General features: G+C 34.3%; 1 protein-coding gene across 1 annotated transcript in view; it reads left to right on the top strand.

Moving 5' to 3' along the window:
* The window catches only part of arhgef28a (Rho guanine nucleotide exchange factor (GEF) 28a), a 124,481-nt gene that overhangs the window by 33,080 nt on the left and 65,734 nt on the right, over window positions 1-25,667 (top strand). Inside the window, exons 3-9 of the mRNA XM_056458065.1 lie at window positions 3,031-3,181; window positions 5,883-6,368; window positions 13,311-13,494; window positions 13,599-13,788; window positions 18,389-18,449; window positions 21,276-21,322; window positions 21,545-21,611. Coding sequence (XP_056314040.1) covers window positions 3,031-3,181; window positions 5,883-6,368; window positions 13,311-13,494; window positions 13,599-13,788; window positions 18,389-18,449; window positions 21,276-21,322; window positions 21,545-21,611 — 1,186 coding nt within the window. The remainder of the gene's footprint in view (window positions 1-3,030; window positions 3,182-5,882; window positions 6,369-13,310; window positions 13,495-13,598; window positions 13,789-18,388; window positions 18,450-21,275; window positions 21,323-21,544; window positions 21,612-25,667) is intronic.

Genomic DNA, 25,667 nt, shown 5'->3' with positions numbered 1-25,667 from the left:
GCCTGAGCTTCCCCCTGGAGAAATGTCAGTCTAAAGCGATCGATGATTGGCTCCTGTACTAGTAGGCAGGGCTTAATTCGCCATATCGACCGTTACACTTTTCCCCATTCAAAACTATACGAGTGACATTGTGTATTCTATAGTCTTTGTCGTAATCGAGCTAAAATGTTCAATTAATCGAGATTTTGACTTTAGGCCAAATTGCCCAGCCCAAGGATTCTTGTTGTATTAAGGATTTTTCAGCTTTACTGGGATGAAAAGACAGTCAGTTTGATGGAGGAGAGAAAGAGAGGAACGGTACTGTAATGAAGCAGACCGAGGAGAGAAAAGAGAGAAGGAGCAGAAAGACAGAAGGGAGAATTTCATGCTCATCATTCATCTCATGTGAAGTGCAGAACCTGAGAAAAGAGGAGAGACTTTACCTTTCCCTCATTCCCACAGCAGACCTGCTCTGTATCCCTCCATCAGGCTTTCTGCAGGGCCTCTTAAATGACAGGAAGTGAGGGAGACGTCTGGTGAAGGAAGGCAAACAATCAAACGCAGCCTTTATGTTGAATGGAGGGAGAAAGAGTCACACACGCCCTCAGCAAGACTCCATTTACTACACACCTCCCTCTTTTATGGGGTGTTTCTTTGATCCAGCGTCTGTTTAATGAAATCAAAGCGTGGGATTATGGTGAAATGTCTGTGGGACGTGTGTTGGTAGGTGTTTGATTTCATGATGGATGGATTTGTTATTTTTACTGTGGTTGCGTGGATGTACACAGTGGCTCTGTATTCCTCTCTGTGATTCTGGCTGAATTATATGTGACTCTTTTTCATTGTAGCTCTTTATTTCTGATGTATTTAGCACACTTGTTCATTGTTTTTATCCTACAATTCTTGTCTCCGCTCCCGCCTGTCTTCGCTCCTACACTTCTGAGTCTCCTAAAAGGTTGTTTGCAATCACGTGGTTCAGGTGATGCACAAAATTCAGATGGAGAACAGGAAGTAAAAAACTGAATGGGAGATATTATACCATATTTCAAAGGAGATATAAATGGAAAATAACCACGTACAGTTGAAGTCAGAATTATTAGCCCCCTGTTTATTTTTTTTCTCCAATTTCTGTTTAACGGGGAGAAGATTTTTTTTAACACATTTATAAACGTATAATAGTTTTAATAACTCATTTCTAATAACTGATTTATTTTATCTTTGCCATGATGAAAATGTAATATATATATATATATATATATATATATATATATATATATACATATATATATATATATATATATATATATATATATATATAGCTGAAAGGTGCTAATAATTTTGACCTTAAAATGTTTTTAAAAAATTAAAAACTGCTTTTATTCCAGCAGAAATAAAACAAATGAGACTTTCTCCAGAAGAAAAAATATTATCAGACATACTGTGAAAATTTCCTTGCTCTGTTAAACATTATTTGGGAAATATTTAACAAAGAAAAAGAAATTCAAAGGGGGGCTAATAATTCTGACTTCAACTGTATATTGGGCATGATCCTTATATCATGAAGAGGGCAGAGTTTTCTACTGAACTAAAATATATTTGCGTGTTATTGCGGTTATCAGCTCAGTAGCTGAAGTCGTCATAGCTGGAAAAACTTTTTTTTACATTTTTATTTTCTCAAATGATAAAAGAAAAACTTCACGAAGATGTTATAAAGACTTTCAGAAAAAGGAAAAAATTGTGTGGCAGCCAGAGAAGAGAATAATGTCAGATTTACTGTCCTGTGCCATAGACGCTGCATTAGAAACACCTCACGCAGTGGTAATTTGCTTTTTGTAAATTGAAGCAAAGATGATATAATGCATACCTAAATACATATAAATGTTCAAATATTCAAAAAAAAATCTATATATTAAAAGCTTTCAAGGATTTAAGATGCTGATGACCATTAAACACGTCATAAAAGGTTTGTTTAATGGGTCCATTGCAGCTGTAGTTCAACACAACTGTAGTAATTAACAAATTATTCAATAGGCTTCAGTTTTCTATGCTATAATTAAACACCATCCCGACGCACTACAGTTTACACTAACATTACAATATTTATTACAGTTTATCATTTTACTATGCTGCAGTATACTGTAGCATTCATTAACAAAGAGTTGTACACATTACACACTTTATTATGTGGTTCAAAAACATGTTTATTATAAATTATTATAGTATTTCCCCAATACAGATATCTACCAGACATCACGAAATAACAGATAAAAGCTTACAAAAGCACGAACGCATAGTCTACATTATTATTTATAATTTTTTTAAAAGGGCTATGTATGTATGTATGTATGTGTGTGTGTGTGTGTGTGTGTGTGTGTATGTTTATGTGTATATATATATTTATTTATTAGTATTATTATTAATTAATTAATACAATTTATTTATTTATTTATTTATTTATTTATTTATTTATTTACGTTCCCAGTTTACTATAGATGTATATATGTACAGTATGTAGTGCTGATGAAGAATCATCACTTTTCTGCACTCAGGACAGTTTTAAGGACTTAGGATAGATTTGAAAGTGTGTGTGTTTCACCTAAAATTTACATCATGATTTAGCTATGTCAATTGCTGCTGACTGCGGAATAACCAAATTTCTATGCAAACGACTCATGAGAAGCTCAGTGTTCAGCATGCAGATGAAAATGGCTGGCGATAAAGGAGAACACTTCCAATCCTCCTTTTTCTCCTAAGGTTGACTAATCCGAGTCTCACATAGTCTCCATCAACAGTATACTCCACCACTGCACCTCCAGACATTTAAAAACATCAAGAATATCTTTTTGTTTTCTGGCTTACTGCTGGCTCACTTTCAGCCTTTTCCCTGTTGTTTCTATCTGCGTAGTTTCATTTTGACTAACATAACATTTGACTGAACTTTGCTCATTTTAATAATGGGCTCCATTTCCAGATATTTGTCTAGGATTTTAAAGTGAATTTCCAATGAATCTAATGACTGCAATTGTTTGTGTGTGTCTCTCTCTCTCTCAGGGTCAGGTGGAGGTCTGTGTGAAACTGCCGGTGTCTGAGTTTGTTCAGGAGGAAACGGACTACTATGTGGTGCTTGTGGGCTCAACCCTTCACCATGTTACCGCAGCTCACAGGACTGAGGATCACAAGTCCATTAGGTTCACTGTGCCTGGTGAGACACTGAATAAATCACAGGGTGTCCCAGTGCATGCATATAGGTCATATGTAAATGATAACTTTGACGATAGCTCTAACAGAACTAGTGCTTCCAAACCAATGCATGATAACATATTCATTCATTCATTAATTTTCAGCTTTGTCCATTTATTAATCAGGGGTCGCCACAGCGGAATGAACCACCATGATAACATCTTGTTTATTATAAAAGTCTGCCACAGTTTTATCATCTTCCACTTTATAGAAAAATTCTTATTAGCTGTCAGGATAGTATTATTCATTGGCTAGTCATGTTTTCAGATTCCAGTGATATCTTTTCTCAGTGCCATTAACTATATAGAGTTATGGTGTGATCATTAAAACTTCATAGTTATTATAATAGTTATCCTTGGTGTGAACTTATTTCCTGATGACAAGGAAACACTGGATATTTGGGGTCATTTGAAGATAATATGTGGCCTGAATATCACTGACCTGTTTTTTGTATATGACAAGGTGTAAGGATTTATGTTTTTATTTCTATGGAAATGAATAGTTAGACAACAGACATCTTAAAAAAAGCAGTTGAGCCTTGAAAAGTCCTCAAATAGAGCTATAAAGTCCTTAAATAGAGCTATAAGTTTATGTATCTGATGGTGTTTAGAGTGCTTTCACATTTAGTTTGATTATGGCTTATACCTAAGTTTGATTTTATGTGTGTTTGTTTGTTTGTGTGTGTGTGTGTGTTAGAGAGAATGTTAAAAAAAGTAGGATAAGTTATACATTTTTTTCTCAAAATTTGCCATGTGTGAACGGGCTTAAAAGCATGTCTCAGTGTGAATATGTGAGACTTTAGTTGCTGATTCTTTCTTTAATTTAAAGTTGAAGTGTTGATAAAATCTTGTTTTTGTATTTTGTCATTTGACCTGCATCGCGACTGTAACATAAGACAGTACTTTAAAGTGCAGATATTACTTTAGTCTTCAGTGGTTAAAGCTATTTAAAATCTCCTAGAATAGTTTGAGGAACATGGCTTTTATCTTGTGATGCCGTATTTCCTATTATACAGGAACTTGAACATTTTAGGAATATTCAGATTGTTGTATTAGTAGTCGTTGTTTATCTCAGAACTAAATGCTTGAAGAATAATATGCTCTTTATTTTCAAACATTATCATTTTCATATTAACCTGGCCTACCACATTGCAAATGTAATGACAACTATAAAAGCATTTTAATAATCTGGCGATGTTAATTTTTTAGTTAATGCCTGAGAACACATTAAAATCAAAAGTGTAATTTTATTAAATTGAGTAAATAACTATTGACGCCAATAGCCTAGTGGTTAGAGCATAGATGCTTAGCACTAAGGTGCAGTTACTAATAAACTAATAAAATTCATATTTTTTTAATTTTTTTTTATATGCCTCAAAATTTCTCATTGTTGATTTGAATGCATTAACTAACATTTACTAATGAGACTTTATTGTAACATATTGTACTTTATCATCCTTTTTACTTTACTAAAATGCATTTGGAAAGCAATACACTGAGTATTTTGAAGTATTATGTCAATATTGTGATAATACCATATGCTGTGATAAAAATGTATGCAATTAATTGCAACAAGAAAATTTGAGACCTGCAGAAGCCTAGACCACTTCGCATAACTATGCAGTTTCTCTGAATTTACTATTTATAGTAAAATAAAATGTTGTCATTTAGAACATAACATTACAATTGGTCAACATATCAAAAGAGATGCCATGTTTTTAGACATGTATTTATTCCTTTTTAGAAAACACAAAACATTTTCTTTTATCTACAAAAGAGGTAAGAATGCAATATTTGAAACTCATTTTTGAGTTCATTTTCAGTCACAACAAATTATTTAAAGAATTTACACTGAAAAAAACACTGATTATTTATTGTTATTTTAATATATTATTTTTCATTTTAAATTGGGGAAAATGTTCTGACAGTTAAAATAAAACCCATATTCAGATTTTACTCAGACATACCTAGTAAATTTAGTATAGCCACAGTAGCTAATATTTGTGTATATATGGCAAAATATATACATGTACAGTGCTCAGCATATATGAGTACACCCCCCACAAATCTCTAATTTAAATTAATATTTTCTATAGAAAGCTTTACCATATTAAATTTGAGCATATACATTAGATTAGTCAGTACTGAAGCCAAATCTGAAGCTTATCTAATAAAATAACTTACAATAATGGTTCAAAAATTAGTAGCCCAAGTTTATATGTTAGGGAAAATATTAAATAACATTTTAAAAAGAGCAAAAATCAAGAGAAACAAAAAATATGTACATTTTTGTTGAAATGTTCTAGTTTGTATTTTTTTTTGGCAATGTTTTGCATGAATTTAATGTATTATCTTTTCATTTCTAAAGATGTTCTGTGACTAAAATATAATTTTAATAAATATATCTGTTTAATAAACCTGTTTTGTTCAAAAGCACCAATATATATTAACCATATTCACTGAGAAATGAATAAAAATGTTCCTTTTCAAAATAGGTTGTACTCATAAATGCTGAGCACTGTATATAATTATAATTATATAAACTTATATAATAATTATATAAACTTTATTTGCTTGTCAATGGAAAAAAAATGATCATGTCATCAGCAGTTTATTCAGATCACACAGCTGTCTTAACTAACCGCTCACTTTTTCTCCATCAAGGTCACATTTTTCCAGAAAAATTATCCGTGGAGGTCTACCACTGCACAAGGGATAGCAAAAGTCCCATCAGCCCTTTCTGCCATTCAGGAAAGCTCTCTTTGCAGTACGTTCGGGATGAGGTGCAAGAAGTGGCGGAGCAGCTGATGAACTTTGAAGCCTTGACATCCAGCAGCCATCAGGACATCCTAAAGAAATTATGCCCAAAGAAAAAGGTTTTCTCTGAGAAAAACCATATAGAACAGACTGGCCAGCATGGAACAGATGGTGTTTGTGATCCGCAAGGGGGATTGCTTCAGTTAGAGAGCCTTGCAGAGACAGAACAAGGGCTCAATGTTTGCGAACAGGGGAATTTAAGCCAGAGGGAAGTTTCAGGAACGGAGGAGTTTAATCCAGAGCAACACAGTTCTGTTGATGAAAAAGTCACACAGGCCTTGGCTAACTTGCACTTTTTGGGATGGGACAGCCAGGCTGAACAGGAGAAGCAAGGTCAGTCATTTACACTGTTACACACTGATAAAACTACTTCTAACCTGTCTACATAAGACTCTGATATGTATATACAAAAAAGATTTGGTCTATTTAGTCAGAAGTCTTCAAACTACTTGGGTAATATCAGGCAAGAAGAGGAATTCAAAGCCCTACAACCCCAGTTGAAGTCAAAATTATTAGCCCTCCTGTAAATTTCAAATATTTCCCAAATGATGATTAACAGAGCAAGGAATTCTTCACAGTATGTCTGATAATATTTTTTCTTCTGGAGAAAGTCTGATTTGTTTTATTTCATCTAGAATAAAAGCAGTTTTTAATTTTTAAAACTGTTTTAAGGTCAATATTATTAAACCCCCTTGTCTACAGAACAAACCACCGTGATACAATTATTTGTCTACTGATAATTACTGTTACGACCCTGGTCTAGGGTCAAGGACGTAACATAAAAGAACACTGGACACGGATAGAGAAACGACAAACAAAAGTCTAAATTTACACACACATCAAAATGGAAAAACACTTAGCAACTATATAATTTGTTATCACACCAAACGCAAAATCACCACGCCAACCAACTCACTCTTGCGCCCCACACCCGTTTTCCCTTTTTTAAAGACGCCCTTGGTCACTCCAGCCAATCCCAGGGCATGTTGTCTGCGTAATTAGGGCGGGGCCTGTGCAGAAGAAAAGAAAGAGAGAGAGAGAGAGAGAGAGAGAGAGAGAGACGCACACATACCTGCAAATGCAACATTACACTAACTTACCTAGAGTTAACTTAATCAACCTAGTTAAGCTTTTAAATTGCAGAAAGGCTGAATAATACTAGTATTTTGTAAATATTTAATAAAGTGTCATGTACTGCGATCTTGGTAAAGATATAAGGTCAAGGTCAACTTTATTTATATAGCACCTTAAAATAACATGAATGTTGACCAAGGTGCTTCACAAACAGGGCAACAATAATAATCAATTTAAGAGACAGGACAATAAATGCTACAATAAAATAAAAAAAAAGAAAAAAAAAAAGAAAAAAAAATAGTCTAAATAGTCTAAAAAATGAATTTCTATTAATAGGCCAGAGAGAAGATGTAGGTTTTGACAGATTTTTTTAAAAACACTTAATCTAGAGTAGAAGCTCTAGTTTCTAAAGGTAATGTGTTCCAACATTTTGGAGCATAGATTGAGAAGGCTCTGTCTCCTTTTGTTTTCAAGTGGGATTTAGGAACAGGAGCTGAGCAGAGGACCTAAGGGATCTTTCGGAAGTCTAAAAGAAATCAGTTATTGGAAATGAGTTATTAAAGCTACTATGTTTAGAGATGTGTTAACTTCTCTCCGTTAAAGCAAAATTAGGGGAAAAATATACAGGCTAATTATTACTGAAGTCTAATAATTCTGACTTCAACTGTTTTATTCATGTGATCTGTGTTTTGGAAACATGGATCACCTTTCTGAAGTTTTTAGACCTTTTTTTGATCTTTTCTAATATGCCATTGCTATTTAAAATATAGTTTGAATGGGCTGTATGAGCAACGAGCTAAACGCATTATCTATTTGGGTTTGCGATCAGCTTTCTAATTTTGGATGGTTTTAGATGTATGAAGCTCAGCAGAGTGTTTGTTATGGCTCATTAGTGAACCACAGGGTTAAATTCATAGCACTTTAGTTACAACTGAGTAACTCTAACTAATAGTGTTTTGTATTCACCTATAAGCCTCATCAAGGTTAGAGGTTTTGAGTACATTTGGGTCAATTTACACCACCTTCAATTTGTGCATAATATAATATAATATAATATAATATAATATAATATAATATAATATAATATAATATAATATAATATAATATAATATAATATAATATAATATAATATAATTTAATATAATATAATATAATAGATGCAATGGATTACAAAACTCGTGGTTCAGTCAAATTATGAATTTTGAATCATGGATCGGATTATTAGGATCAGAAAAAAATAAGTAAATAAAATAATAAATAAAACCAGTCTAATTAACATACATTTTAGGCAAGTAAGACTAGTGCACAATCATTTATGAATGACAAAGTCAATATAGCAGATACTTATTTGCTGGCCTTGCTGAAGCGTTTTTCAGAGATATGTAAACGTTTAAGTTTCTATAACAGATTCATTGTAATGAAGGAAATAGCAAGTTAATATGTATAGGCTATAATACATCTTTATATGTAATACAAATCTTTTTACATTTAATAAATGCATAACACTATATTTTACTGCAGCGATTGAATAGTATTTATTTGCTTCATTTTCTAATAACTTTTTCATTCATGTTTCCCCACATTAAATACTATACTAATTTATAGTAAGCAGTATATCGTTTTGTTTTTAAACTATGAAGTACTGGTAATTTGTGGTAATTATAGTTGCAACAAATATAGTAATACAAACAAATTAACTGTTAATAAGACTATTTTAATTAAGTATAACAACATTAAGATCCTGAATTAATTTATTACACTAAATCCTACAATTAGATGGTCGATTATGTTTTCTTTGTGTATGTGGATATGTGAATAAAGTCATAAGTCTTTTAACCAATTATTTTTATTTACTTAATTTGAGTACCAAAACTGCACAGTTGTTAAAATGATCATTACAACATAATAATGAAATAATGATGGAAATGGGAAACCCTAAACTGTTCACAGTCTAATGAATGATAATCGTAGCACGGGCGGTCTCGATCACCATATTTGTGAAATTCAGTAGGTGGCGATAATGCTCCTAAGGAGTTAGTCATCGTTAAACAAGAAAAAATAGAAGAAGACTGATCCGTGATTTACCATATATGGTTTGCCCACTAACAGGTCTGCAGCTGGATATATCTCGGATTAGCACAATTTTGCTAAAAAAAAATCAATTGTACCACCATCAGTTGTAGAGCTGCACAATATATCGTTTCAGCATCGATATCGCAATGTGAGCAATATCAATGAAATGATGAATTATAATTCATCATTTGCACCCATTTTTGAGTCCTGTGACCGCATGAGGATTTCTAAAGCATTCAGGCATTAAAAACTACCAATTGCGTAATTATAATTATAATATATATATAATTATAATCAATAATGGTTAATTTTATTGAAATTATTTATACAACAGAGACTATGCAGTATTATTTTACATTTGATTATTCAATTTTGCTTGCGCAAACACAATTTTTGACAGTCGTACTGCTTCTTGATTCTAAGATCACATTTGCACGAAAAGTGGTCCATCCTTATTGACAAACCCTGCTTTTAAGAAAACTACAATTTAAAAAATATTTTCAACCAGCCAAAGTGGCTAGCGGGAGCAGGCTAATGTCAAGCCCTTAATATAATATAATATAATATAATATAATATAATATAATATAATATAATTTAATTTAATTTAATTTAATTTAATTTAATTTAATTTAATTTAATTTAATTTAATTTAATTTAATTTAATTTAATTTAATATAATATAATATAATATAATTTAATATAATTTAATATAATATAATATAATATAATGTCAAGCCCTAAATAAAATAAAATAAAATAAAATAAAATAAAATAAAATAAAATAAAATAAAATAAAATAAAATAAAATAAAATAAAATAAAATAAAATAAAATAAAATATAATGCTAATGTCAAGCCCTAAATAAAATATAATATAATATAATATAATATAATATAATATAATATAATATAATATAATATAATATAATATAATATAATATAATATAATGTCAACATTCTGAGTACATTAGATTTTTTTTCCTTGTGATTTGAGGATTTCCAGTTTAAGGAAGCTCTCTTGCATGAGATCAGATAATCAGTATGAGTATTAGGAGTATGCTTTCCATGTGACTGACAGACAATATAAACAAACAGTGATCTAGGCTAATGTACCGAGCAGTGAAATTACTAGTCTTGTTAGACCCATTTTAGAGCTCATTTTTACATAGCCATTTAAATTATATTACCTAAATACTGCTGATAGAATAGACTATTTAAAACATATTAGACACATGTTTGTTTGTAAATTCTAGTTATAAATTATTGGATTGTACATTGATGTTTTATACAAATACTTTTTTTTTTAAAGGAACAGTTACAGTGAGGAGTGCTAACTCATGGGAATGGATACTGTGCCCATTCCATCATGGGACATTAACTAATTTCTTGAACAGTGAGAAGGGAAAAAGATTTAAAGAATGTCTCTAGTGCCCATGGGGCCTCTTACATAACACTAGCGATTGTTTGCAGTAAATTGCACAGCTGAATTAGTGCTCATTTCATTGCTTTGTCTGAGGAGCAGCATGTCAGCCTCAATTAACGACACTCTTTAACAACATTTGTGCTCCTCAAAGGGGATTGAACAGCAGCTTATCCCACAAACATTATTACTGTTCTGTGCATATCAAAACAACTCATATTGGATAGAAATGTGTTTATCCAATCCTTTAAAGTGACTGCATTCCTATGAAAACAAATCAAGAAAAGCAAATCAAGCAACAGCAGGCCTTTATCTCAAAAACAAAGAACTGGTCCAGTTTCTGTGTCGTCTTGCAAAATATGTAAGTGATGCACTTGCAGAAATTGTAAACCAAGAGCAGGGCGATTTTGCTCTGAAAGTGTTGCTTCATCTCACTGACGCTACACATTTCAATCAAAACAGACATCTGTTCAATCAGTTTGTTTTGTGTTGTGTTGTGTATTGTGTGTTGGGTTTCACAAACACACCAGTCAGGTTTTGGAGTCCCCTCTTTACTTTTGTCAACACCAAATAATATGTCCTCAGTTCCACTGAAGCAGACAAAGAAAATAATCCTACACCTACTGCTTTATGCAATAGATTCATTGTATCCTGAACCTCCTGAACTTCATTCATGCGAAGATGAATTGATTGCTTATGGAGATCCTTTTGAACTTGTGTTTGAGTTTGAGAATTGTGATAACTAGAAAAGCAGGTTTTGTTTCACGTCCACAAATGTGCATTTGCACAAACACTATTAAAACCATCAACCACATTTATTGTTATTTAATTACAGTTCGTATTAAATACCTTTTTATTTTTCTTTCTCTCAAATCATCCAACAAGCTGATTCCCATTATTTTCTCTCAGTATTTCATTCCTTCTTTTATATGTTACAGAGACCATGTGCAAAATGCATGCCATATTTACTTGTCACTTTACCATGTTTATGAATGGCCGTCTCAGTCATTTGATGAGCTTATTTAAAGGCTTTCCATCCATCCATATTCAGTGCATCCAGCCATCCATCCATCCATATTCAATGCATCCATCCATCCATATTCAGTTCATCCATCTATCCATATTCAGTGCATCCATCCATCCATATTCAGTGCATTCATCCATCCATATTCAGTGCATCCATCCATCCATCCATCCATCCATATTCAGTGCATGCATCCATCCATCCATATTCAGTTCATCCATCCATCCATATTCAGTGCATGCATCCATCCATCCATCCATATTCAGTGCATCCATCCATCCATATTCAGTCCATCCATCCATCCATCCATCTTCAGTGTATTCATCCATCCATATTTAGTGCATCCATTCATCCATCCATCCATCCATCCATATTCAGTGCATCCATCCATCCATCCATCCATCCATATTCAGTGCATCCATCCATCCATGTTCAGTGCATCCATCCATCCATCCATCCATATTCAGTGCGTGCATCCATCCATCCATCCATCCATCCATCCAAATTCAGTGCATACATACATCCATCCATCCATATTCAGTGCATCCATCCATCCATCCATCCATCCATCCATATTCAGTGCATCCATCCATCCATCCATCCATCCATCCATCCACATTCAGTGCATCCATCCATCCATCCATCCATCCATCCATCCATCCATATTCAGTGCATACATCCATCCATCCATATTCAGTGCATCCATCCATCCATGTTCAGTGCATCCATCCATCCATCCATCCATATTCAGTGCGTGCATCCATCCATCCATCCAAATTCAGTGCATACATACATCCATCCATCCATATTCAGTGCATCCATCCATCCATCCATCCATCCATATTCAGTGCATCCATCCATCCACATTCAGTGCATCCGTCCATCCATCCATCCATCCATCCATATTCAGTGCATACATCCATCCATCCATATTTAGTGCATCCATACAAACAAACAAACAAACAAACAAACAAACAAACAAACAAACAAACAACTTTTTGTTATCCAATCAACTGAGCATTGCGTATATGATTAATATAAATGTACAAACTAGGTAAATAATATAATTAGGAAGTAATAATAATAATTATTAGTATTATTATATTTGACGACCTAAATCTAGGGACTGTCTTGGAATTTTTCATTTTTAGCAAATGGCTAAAGGCTCTCTTGAAAATATTTTTTAAGAACAAGAACTAAACTTTGTGTAGTAGTTCCTCTTTTCTATGTATACAGGTAAATAGAAATGTAATGTGCAAAAAATGTGTATAAAATACAATTATTTTCTTATATTCTTTTACATAAGAGATTATTCTGTCTTCTGCATAGTGTAAAGTACTTTAAAATAGTTATATATTAGTGTATAGTGGGAGAACCTCAAACCACTGTATATAGTAGAGAAGACATACAGTTGACTAATTTCCTGGCTGTAATTAAAGAGAACTTGCATCAATTGTCATGCATCACTAAAAGACATGACACACAATCATTACAAATCGCAGTATCGACACATACTAATACTCCTGTGATGTTTATGCCCTCAAATAGCATTTTGTTTTAGCAACTTAACAAAAACTCTCCCTTTTCAGTTGAATTTGAGTTAAATCAGATCAGTAAAAAAATCCTGCATGTCTTATTTGAAAAACAATACTTGGGTCTTGATCATTTACTCTGCCTCTTTCAGTTCTTCTTCCCATGGAAACTCCTCTACATGTGGCCATGCGTTTGGGCTTCCCCCACCTCACTCACTTCCTTCTCCAAGAGTTTGACGGTCAGATGATGATTTCCATTGCCAATGAGGAAGGACATACTCCTGTAGTGCTGGCTGAGAAACACGGAGACCCGACGCTCATCACTGCTTTAACACAGTGAGTCATTTCTTCCAGCCTAACACAATACACTATAATTAGATCCATTAATCAGTGATTCGATGTACAGTAAGAGCAGAGTCTCATGATTGTGTTATGATCAGCTCCTCCAGTGGCAGTGCACTGAGGCCAGTGTGGATGTGTCAGATATGGACTGACGGCTCTCAGCAGCTCAGAATCTGCCCCGTCACCGACTCCATTAGTCTGACTGTCAGACACCAGACTCTGATAGATGTAGAAAACAGCATCCAGCTATACAGAGAGAAGAGCAAAGAGCCGGATATACTCACACGGGTGAGTCTGTGTTTACATGCTCATTTTTCAAGGAAACTCTTTCTTTGTTTCCTGTCTTTACAGATATTTAAAGAACACTGAAAGCTCGTGGTTATTATTAGTTAAAGAACAGAGCGGAAAAAGACACAAACAATAGACAATAACAAATGACTGTTATAAAGGGATAGTTCAGTCAAAAATGAAAAATTTCTCACTATTTAATCTCACTCAAGAGGTTCTAACCTTTTCTTTCTTCTGTTAAACACAAAGGAAGGTAATCTGATGAATGCTGAAAAATAGCAGCCATTGACATCCATAGTAGGAGCAAAAATATATACTGTGGAAGTCAAGTCTTCAGTATATCTTATGTTCAACAGAGGAAACAAACAGGTTTGAGACAAGTGGAGGATGAGTAAATAATTGCAGAATTTTCAATTTTGGAGAACTAGATCTTTAACTAATATTTGGATTTAGTTTTTTAGTAAAAAAGACCAAAAAAACCTTCTAAAATGTTCCTAAATAATCTCTTTTTTGAGACTGATTGTGGCTGTTACTGTTTATATTCCAAAGCAACTTTTATAATGCATTTGATGCTTAGCAAGCAAAATGCACATAGTGCCTGTATTTATATTGCTGCCGAATGTGTGTAGATGTGTATAAAGGAGTGTTTATGTATAGCACACTTTCAGCACGCTGATAATTTCAGTGTCACTTATATAAGGCCCCTATATGAAATCTGTTATTTATTTTGATAAAACCAGGGGTGCCTCAGTCCTGGAGGGCCAGTGTCCTGCATATTTTAATTCCAACCCCAATTAAACATACCTGAACCCACTAATCAAGCTCTTTCTAGGTATACAAAAACTTCCAGGCAGGTGTGTTGATGGGAATTAGAGCTAAACTATGCAGAACCCTCCATGACCAAGTTTGTACACCCCTGGTTTAAACCCACTTAGAACACCTTCGCAACCCCCTAGCAACACCTTAGCAACCACATAGAACACCCTAGCAACCACCTAGCAACGCCTTAGCAACTACTCAGAACACCCTAGCAACCACCTAGCAGCATCTTAGCAACCACATCAAACATCCTAACAATGCCTTAGCAACTACTCAAAATACCATAGCAACCGCATAGCAATGCCTTAGTGACCGCTTAGCAACCTCAGAATTCACTAGCAACCACCTAGCAACACCTTAACAACTACCTGGAGCACCCTAGCAACCGCCTAGCAACCACCTATTAACTACTTAGCAACCGCCTATATTCACCTTAACAGCCAGTCAAAACACCTTAGCAACTGCCTAGCAACCACTCAGAACAACTTTGCAACTGCCTAGCAACACTTTAGCATCTACTTAAAACACCCTAGCAATGCCTCCGAGCAACCATTCAGAACTCCCTAGCAACACCTTAGCAACCACTCAGAACACCCTAGCCAATCCATCCTAGAAACATGCTAACATATGTAGTTATCTATCTGAGCCAACTGTTACAACTGTTGTACGGATGTTTCAACTTCTTCAAAACTACTTCAAACTTTCAGACTAGGCTTTCTCAAGCCACCATAAAGTTTGTCTACGAACTTTACTTTTCTAGTTTATTTTATTTCATTTTTCAAGTTTTTGTAATCCATTTTTTTTTTCTTTTTTCTTTTTTTTTCATGTTTTTGAACTGGTTTTTCAAACTTTCTTAATCTGTCCATCATTCAGATAGTGAATATAAAATGCCTAGGAGGAGTTCGTTAAAATACAATGCCTGGAAATGGCAAAAACTTAATAATATCCTACCTGTTGGGTTTCAGATTTCGCTCCAAGAAACTTTTTTTTTGTTGTAGTTTTGGAATGGTTGATATGTAGACAAATTTTCACATGTGTGCAAGAAACTTAGCCGGAAGGCCACTTCATCAAATGTTTATAGCTGGCGCTGTAGAGCCATATTTCCACACCCACTTCTCAAACCTATATCAAACAATAATTTTCACCACTTCTGGTGTGTGCGCAAAGTTTCATGAGTTTTCGAGCATGTTCAGACCCTCAAAATTCCCTCGATTAGGGGCAGAATAATAACAATATAAAATAAATAAATAAACAAAAATAATAATAATAAAAAAAACAAAAAACAGAGCAATTCCAATAGGGCCTACATACCACTGGTGCTCGGTCCCTAGTTGATGTAGACCTGATTAGCATAGACTCGTGAACGACTCGTGTCACTACACTATCTACACTAATACCACTTTCTCTTTTACAGTTATTAAAAATAGTTCAAAATCAGCTGTGTATTCCATCTACATTTCTTTTATTTTTCATTATGATTATTTTATGTGCTTGCCTTGGATAGTTTAAAGTATTTTATGCCCTCAGGTAAAAAAACCCAAAAGTTCTCACACATTTTTCATCAGCCATCTAGAAATAAACCCCCTAAGAGTAAGTTACAGGAGAATGATGTGTGAAACAGAGTTTTATGAGCCTATAAATGACTTGAGTCATAACTTTGGAAACTTTTATTACAGTTAACAGTATCGTTTACTGGTATTGCTTTGAGCGGCAGACTGGTATTTCTCATATAACAACTGCTGGCAGACAGTGCAAGATCACCACAGAGATTACAAGTGCTGTAAATCATCCTCCGGTGATGTTTCTCAAAACTGTTTATGCTCTAATTATACATAGTATTATAAGTGTATATCTATTACCATTCGGAAGTTGTTAGAATTTTTACAAATGTTTTTGTAAGTCTCTTACGCTCACCAAAGCTGCACTTATTTACGATACCATTTATTATGGTATAAAAAATATGCTAATTTTGTTAAATTTTTACACATTTGAATGATCTGTTTCTGTTTTAATATATTTAAAAATTACGGTTTATTTCAGTGTTCGTAATGCTTAGTTATTCACATGATCATTGAGAAAAAGGCCTCCACAATATATGCATTTTCTGATCACACTTTACAACAACGTTTCATCATGTGTAACTTAATGTATTTACTAACATGAATTAAATATAAACAATACTTGTACAGCATTTATTAATCAAAGTTATTAATCAACAATTTCTAATGCGTTATTAAATTACTAATTCATTGTTAACATTAGTTAATGAGTTACTGTGAGTTTACATGAACTAACAATGAACAACTGTATTTACATAAACTAACATTAACAAGCATGAATTAATACTGTAGCAAATGTTTTGTTCATGTTAGTAAATGCATTAACAAATATTTACTAATACAACCTTATTGTAAAGTGTTACCAATTTTTTTTGCATATCCGCAATAGACTCCCCAGAAAAACATAAATCTATTTTATGTGTATCTTTGTTCAGTTGTATTTCTACATACAGGCAATTTGTTTATCTTTTATGCAGATGCAGTCACATATAAAATCATCCCCTGCATAATTCCAAAATAAGGATTTTTTTCCAAATAGAGCTAATAAATTAATTTCTATTAACTGGTGGCGTTGTTTAATTTTCTAACAGTGTATCTCGCAGAAAAACAGAATATCTCAATGTTGGCTTTCTCCAATATTGAACAGCCTTATTCAGAATCATTATAATATGCTGATTTGCAGGTTTTTTTTTGGGTAACAGTTTAGTTTAGGACCCAATTAACAGTATTAACAAACCATTAACTAACACTACTAGCTTAATAAACTACGAATTAGCTGTTTATTAATAGTTAATAAGGTAGAAGTTGGGTTTAGGTTTTGGGTGGGATTAGAATAATGTAGAATAATGTAGATACTGTACATACTGTACTTTATAACTACTAACAGTTAATATTTTAATAATAGGCAGGTAATAAACTAGTAGGTAATAGCATGAATGGTGACCTAAACTAAAGTTCTACCGTGTGCTGATGTAAATTTTTGTGAAAATTGTGATTTTTTTTTTTTTTCTTTTTTTTTTTTTCTTTTATTATTATTTTTTTTTTATTATTATTATTTATTTATTTTTTTTTCAAGATTCTTCAATAATCTGTTGTGTATGACTTTTTTGAGTAAAGTATTTAATGTCTCACAAAAAATCTTATGGACCACTAATTTTCATATTAACTGTGAAGTTAAATTATGATTGCAAACAGGTTATCCAATGTTTATGCGCATTAGCAGATAAGTGAGCATAAATAGTTGAACCTTACAGGAATGGTTAACCTAAAAATGAAAATTACCCAATAATTGACTCACCCTCAAGCCTTTTTTGACGTTTATAACTTTCTTCTTTTAGACAAACACAGCCTGAGTTTTTTTTAAATTTATTTTATCCTGGTCCTTCCCTGCTGTATAATGGTGTTTTTCAGTGGCCCTTCTTTGATGCTTCCAAAAGCGCATAAATCCATCGTAAAACTAACCCATACACCACCATGGTTGTCTTGTAAAGTTTATTGAGGTGTTTTTGTAACAAAAATATTTCACATTTGTATAAACTCAAATCACTGACCACAAATGCAACACCAACTTCTCGGCTGACATCTGACTCGATGTATGACACAAGTATTACAGCGATTGCTTTACCATTTTGTAAATTGTTCACAGCTCAAATCTTCATCTCTCCAGTGCCAAACACAAATGTAATTCTGTATCAGTCCTGACAGTCTGACACGTGTTACAGGTGCGGCGACTGAGTGAGCTGTCTGAGGGCAGCGTGCACAGATCTGATGAATGTGATGCCGGTAAGCAGAGCTCATTCACTGATTTATACACCAATTGACACTTTGCCAGGAGTTTGCACTGACAGGTAGTCTGACTAGTCGTAATACAGGCGTTCTGTGTTTTTCATTGCTATTAAACAAACCATACAGTAGTCAGTAAATTAGCTTTGGTGAACTTGAGCTTGGAAAAAATTATGCAAAATTGTGATTGTATGGGGCTTGGATCCAGACAGCAGGTGTCAAGATAAGATTTCGCAAAGAAGACCAACACATAAGATCGTGCACAATGTTTTGATGTAATCATGAGCATGACCAAATAAAACTAAACCTTTTGGCCGGGTATTTTAACTTTTTTCATCAGTACTTTTATCAGAAAACACAAGTGTAAAAGTTTTCTGGAGTTCTTCACTTTAAGTTTGTAAGCTGTTTGGACAGGTCTGTGTGCATGTATTGTGTGCCCTCTGTCATATTGGAGTGATATAAATCCCCCCCCCCCCCAAATTAAAATTTTTTTAAGTACCTGATGTTAAAATAGGACTCAAATCCCAGTAAATTTGAGGCCCACCGCAACGTAACGTAGGAGTGTGGTTTCACCCCCCCCCCCACCGAATTGATTCTTTTGCAAATAAACTTTTAATAAAATATTTGTTACAACTCTCTGAGCTTTTTTCATAAGTTTTATAAGTTCAAAACATTTCTAAAGCAGAGCATGTTGATAACAAAGACAGTTAAATCATTATGTAATTCTTAACCGCTATAATCACCACAGCCTCCTGACATGGTGTCAGTAAACGTGCATGTGTGTGTACTGCAAACAGCATTTGTGTGAGACTCATCATTTCAGAAAGGCTTGAATAAACTCCACCACAAATACATCAAATAAACTTACTTGGTATTTTTGACAAATGAACTGAATTTCAGCTTCATCCGAGTCCGTCTCTGTCACTGTGCTGTTTATCTGACGTAACGCACGCTGAGAAGCAGACACACACGTTGGAGCGGTGGGTAAGGAGAAGCAGCTCATTTGCATTTAAAGCCACAGGCTACAAAAACAGTTACAATGTAGTCGGACACCAAAATGGGCAGATTCTGGAGGCTATAATAAATAATCTGATGGGTATTTTGAGCTGAAACTTTACATACACATTCTGGAGACACTTAAGGCTTATCTTACATCTCGTAAAAGGGGTAAATTAGGTCCCCTTTAAAGAACTAAAAATGAGGAAAACTGACTGTGCTATTGAACACACTAATCAGATGATTTCTGCACTCGTGTGAGCGGATGTATCTTTCTATACCCACAAGTGGCAGTATCTGTATTGTCATTCCACAAAAGGAAGCTGGAACTAGTGCTGCACACATACTATAAACAAAGAAGTGTTTACATATTATTTTCACAGTACTTCTTGCTCACCAGGCAGGCATTTGCTCATGCAAACAATTCTTTTAATGGATAATCGGACAATCCTGACGTAATCTGACAATCCATATAATTACCAAGTATTTAAGAAATACAACAAAGTGACAGTCGGCTTCTTTCCATCATGAATTGCATCATCTGTTTGGTTTCATCAGTTTGGTCTTGGTTCTCGTGCTCTGATTCATATCTAAAAACCCAACCAGAGTGCTCTGTGGCTTAATGGCTGATGCAATTCTAAATACTGAATTGGGCAAATTCCCAACAAACCAGAGGTGACAGAAACAAATAAACTACCATGAAAGACATTTAAAGACAGCCTAATGCTGCCCAACATCCGACCATCACCTTATGGGTTCTTTTATTCTCTGTGAATTGGGATGCACTGAAGAGCATATTTTTTGCCCTTGTTAGCAGTCATGAACCGCATCCAACTGTTAAGCGAATATTTTCAGCTACAGTCTAAGATTTCAACCGATATTTGTGGATTTCTGGAAATCAGACATAAGCCGCGTGGTGGGAATTTAAACTCCACAGGATTCCTTTTGGCAATAATGCTGATATTATTATTTTTCACTTGGTTTTACTCCTGTCTTGGGTTTATTTTATGACTTGTTTCTACATTTTGCGCTCGCCAAGATATGATCACGTTTCATCCTGCTGATGTGACCAATTTTCCTCCCCTCCGGCTCTCACTTAACCCCAGTCCTTCTGTTATTCCACTTTTTCTTTTTCTGTTTGTCTCTAGATCCTTTCCCTCTTTATGACCCCAGCGATCCGAAAGAACTCAGACTCACTATCTCTCTTTCTCTGTCTCTCTCTCTGTCTGTCACTGTGAGTTAGGTCTGGCAGGGTTGTTAGAGTACATTGGATGAATTTGGCTCAGTCAGGAGGACATTGTGGTAGAATGTGGGATGAGAAGTACACATAAACTAACACAGACACACACACACACACACACACACACACACACACACACACACACACACACACACACACACAGAGCAGTCTTTGTGAGGGACCTCCGGCTGGTTTCCCAAACATGTCCAGTATGAGGAGACACATTCCTCCTGGGTGGGCCGAGACAGAGACACTATATATTTGGGAGGGGTTAGAGAGGACAACACGAGATAAATACTCTGCCTACAGTTATAGACTAATTGAGAAGATATGCCATGATGTAAATTCTATAAAAAGATTGCTTGTTGTGTTGATGGAAGGAGACTCAGCAGGTCTTGTGACCCTTTGACCTTAAGATACAGACACTTCCTGTCACCACAGTGTGGCGTTTGCTGCCTCAGTTTTCCAACATACATGCGTGTGTGTGTGCTTGTTTTTCTAGCTGAGAATGTTTATGATCTACTCAAGCTGCAACTGTGTTCAAGTGGAAATTGATTCTTATGTTGTTTTTGTTGTTTTTGCTCCCTTAGACCTGAACAACTCTCTCAAAATCGAGGACCAGACATTGGTTGATAGTGTGAGTGGAGTCATTTGTGTGTGTCTAAATCAATTCCTGGAATCAGAGCCACACTAATAGATCACTTAATCTTTTTTCAGAGCTGTTATATCTGCTGCTCTTGTTTTGCCTTCTTTTCTAGTGCACAGATGTTCAAAGCAGTGCTCCTTGTTTTGGTTTGTTTTTGTTCTTGAAAGTGTTTCAGTTGCGGTGTGTGAATGTTTTTGTTGCCTGCCTTTTCAGGTCTTTGAAGAACAGCTTGTGCTCTGTCTGGATGAGGAGGATGAAGATCTAAGCATGTTTAATTCAGGTACACATTACTGCTGTGCTTATTTCTACAAATGGTGTGAGTGTTTGTTTTATGCCATGGTTGCTTTTCATTTAATATTTTCCCGAGCATTCATCCTTTAATTTATTAATTTCTTTTTTTGGGGGAAATATTAATGCTTTTATTTTGCGTTCAAAGGTCAAAGGCTGAAATTTTGGTCTAGATAAAAAAAAAAATCACTGTTTGTTTACACTTGGATATCAAGCTGCACGTCTGTTTGCAATATTGATAATTATATAGTAAGAAATGAGCAGAAATCAACAAATGAAAAGGAATTCTAAAGGATTGCGTGACAGCATAGACTAGAGTAGAGCATTGCAATATTTTTTTAAGGGGATTTTTACCTTTAGTTTTGATAGGACAGTGGAGGTTACAGGCAGGAAAGTATTGGAAGCAGAGAGAGGGGAAGGGTTGGCAAAGGACCTCGAGCTGGGAAACAAACTTGGGTCGCCGTGAGCACCACGGTGCTATATGTTGGCGCACTTAACCACTAGGCTATTGGTGCTGACAGAGCTACTAATTCATTCATTCATTCATTCATTCATTCATTCATTCATTCATTCATTCATTCATTTATTCATTTTCTTATCGGCTTAGTCCCTTTTAATCAGGGGTCACCACAGCAGAATGAACCACCATCTTATCCAGCTGTGGATGCTCTTCTAGCTGCAACCCATCACTGGGAAACACCCCCACACACATACACTATGGACAGTTTAGCTTACCCAATTCACCTATAGCGCATGTCTTTGGACTTGTGGGGGAAACAGGAACACTGGAGGAGAACATGCAAACATCACACAGAAATGCCAATTGACCCAGTTGGGGCTCGAACCAGCGACCTTCTTGCTGTGAGGCGATCATGCTACCTACATTTTTGTTCTGATGAACATCATTTTTGAACAGTGTTGTTCTTATGTTGCCCAGTGTTTTGCTGAACTGAAAATAGTATTTATTTAGTTTTGGAACCTTATAAGTGAACGATTGACTTCAATGACAGCAGCATTTGAGTCATTGTACAGTACGATTGTATTGTACTTAAATGTTGTTTCACAGTAAAGCTTAATTGCTATGGAATTTGATGTTAGCATGTAGCAAGGTTTATGATGTGATCTGTTAATAATTTTAAAAATAGGTAAAATAATTATTTGAATTTTCCATTTTGATCAAAGTTTCTGTGATTCTGTTCTGTTGTGTCATCTTGGGTTTGATATCTCTCTGAGCTAATGTGGTGCATTAAAATCTGCCAAAGGCTTTTTAAAAGAAGGTATTATAGCAGGCAGCATATTGTAATTCAGTTATGTGGTTGTTTGGAACAGCCGTATGCCTCATTTTGTATTTGTGAGAAGCTCGCTAGATCTTTAACATGGAATTTAAAAGATAAGTGTTTTGAAATTTAGGTATTGATATGCAATGATGTTCGAAAAGGTCATGGACTGTGAAAGGAAAATTCTCTTTGTTTTTGTTTTTTAGTTTAGTTTTTTAACCATGTGACATTGCCCATAATTATTATTCTGGCTTGTATTAACCCAACATTGGGTTAAAAATGGACAAACTCAACCGTTATAAAATATAATGAACTTTAACTGAATAAATTAACCCAATGTTGGATTTGTCCGTATTTGACATTTTTTGTGTGATTCTGCCTCTTTTTGCTGTATTTTGTGCATATGTAAATCTATCAATAATGATGATAGAAGCATTTTTATTGAGAAAAAAAAATTATGTAATATATACATTTTTAAATACACTACCAGTCAAAAGTTTAGGGTCAGTGGGATTTTTAAATGTTTTAAAATAAGCTTCTCCTGCTCACCAAGACTGCATTTAGTTCATCAATACTACAGTACAAATTATAAAATCGTGAAATGTTATTGCACTATAAAATAACTGTTCAAAAGTAGTTTATCATTTAAGTTAATCATTTATTTCACTGATTTTAATGATGATTTTTCAGCTTCATTACTCCAGTCTTCAGTCACTTGATCCTTCAGAAATCACTCTAATATTAATTGTTATATTTTTATTATTGTTGTTGTTGTTGTTGTTGTTGTTGTTGTTATTATTATTATTATTAATGGTAATAAAAGCAATAATGACTGGAGTAATCATTTCATTTGAAACTACATACAATAATTAATAAATAAATATTTCATAAATAAGTATTTAACAATTTAACATTTTTTTTTACATTTTGTTAAGTGCTGCCTTGATGAACAGAATAAGTTTCTTAAAAAAAAACATGAAAAAAGAAACTGACCCTAAACGTTTGACTGATAGTGTACTGGAGAAGGAAAATACTCTTTAACCATGTGAGGTTTTTCATAATTTAACATCATTCAGAAGCATTGGGTCAAGTATGAACAAACCCAATCATTGGGTCATAAAATGTAATTTAACTTTAACTGAAAAAATTTACCCAATATTGGATTTGTTATTGAATATTTGATTTGATGGCTCGTTACAACAACCCAACATTTTTTTTAGTGTAACTCTGTCTCTCTTTACTGTTTTGTGTGTGTAAATCGATGCATGATAGAAGCATTTTATTGAGAAATATATATTGAATATATAAATATTTTATATTTTTCTTATTGGTCCTAAGGTTATTCAGTTTGGCCAAAGAAGTGGCAGAAAAACAGAGCAAGGAAGTGTTTCATTTGAAAGGATTCTTTGAGGTTAAAGCAGAATGATGTTCATTCAAAACAGCCAGCTTGTATTTTTAGTGTACTGCTATTTTTAGTATAATGCAAGTACAGTATGATTACAAAGTAACAGGCACCGTCATCTGAACTCACTCATTTTTCAACCTTCTGCTCTGTGTTCGTCATTGTTACTCAAGAAGAAAAAAGTGCTTTTAGATTTCAGATGCTCCTGTTGTTCTTGGTTTTTGGTTCCCAAAAGGTAGTTAAGTTTTTTAGTCTTTTAGAGAAGAAGAGAGAAATTTATAGCTTAGGAAGGAGGACAGAAGATGGGCTCTTTTCTTTTGAAACGACACCAGCCCCCTCAACCCATCCAGGCTCTCTCTCTCACACGCACATTCACAGTTTCAACTGTAAAGTGGAAGCAGGAATGTTAACAAGCTTCGATTTTTGAACTTGCACAAAAGCTGACATTTAAGATGATGCTTTAAAGTGTAGCCCGTCCCACTGAACGTGTTCCTCATCCTAATGATCTCACTGAATTCTCCCAAACAAACCAATGTGTACCTCAGAGGATCTTTAGTAGGTTCAGGGCATCTTTGCTCAGATTTGTTAATTATTTGGAAAAATAAACTTCTCTATTGTGTACTGTATATTTCTTTTAAAGAAGGAAAACTTGTCAGCTGGTTTGTAAGAAAGCTCAACAAACAGTGAGTGATAATTCCTACTTTCTGAGCTTAGATAAAATGATTACTTTTAGAAATAATTAAATAATATTAAATATCAAAGACAAAAACATACAATTTCCCAGTGATGGGTTGCAGCTGGAAGGGAATCCACTGTGTAAAACATATGTTGCTGGTGGTTGATGGTTCATTCTGCTGTGGTGACTAGATTTATAGAGGGATTTATAGATTATTTACAGTATAGGTTAATAAAGGGTCTATAAACCGAAAAGAAAATGAATGAATGAAAATATACAAATTATTAATTAAACTAAGATTAAAAATTTAATTTAGTCACATTTATTTGGTTTTTCTTTAACATTAATGATGTACACATGATAATAACAATAATTATTCAATCACTTAATGCGCTCACTTTCACATATGCAACCTATTCTCCTCATCTTTTCTCTGAACAATCATTCCCCCATTTCTTGTTTTAAACACAACCTCAGTCACTCACACGCAGACGGTTAGCCACTAAACTCTCTGGAGGCAGAGGGAGGAGAGAGTTGGGGTTGGAGCCCAGATTTCATGAAAGACTAAAAGAGTCACACTCCATAGAAAAGAGCAGGCCGGCTGGAAGCAAACTCTTTTGAAGCACTCTTTTTAAACTGAATGGATAATACCAATGTCATAAGCGAAGGAAACGAACATGGATATAAGAACAA

Source organism: Danio aesculapii, chromosome 5 (assembly GCF_903798145.1).
Source record: "Danio aesculapii chromosome 5, fDanAes4.1, whole genome shotgun sequence".
Classification (NCBI taxonomy): domain Eukaryota; kingdom Metazoa; phylum Chordata; class Actinopteri; order Cypriniformes; family Danionidae; genus Danio; species Danio aesculapii.
Note: the sequence above shows the minus strand (reverse complement) of the source record. Positions and strands in the feature narration are given on the sequence as shown.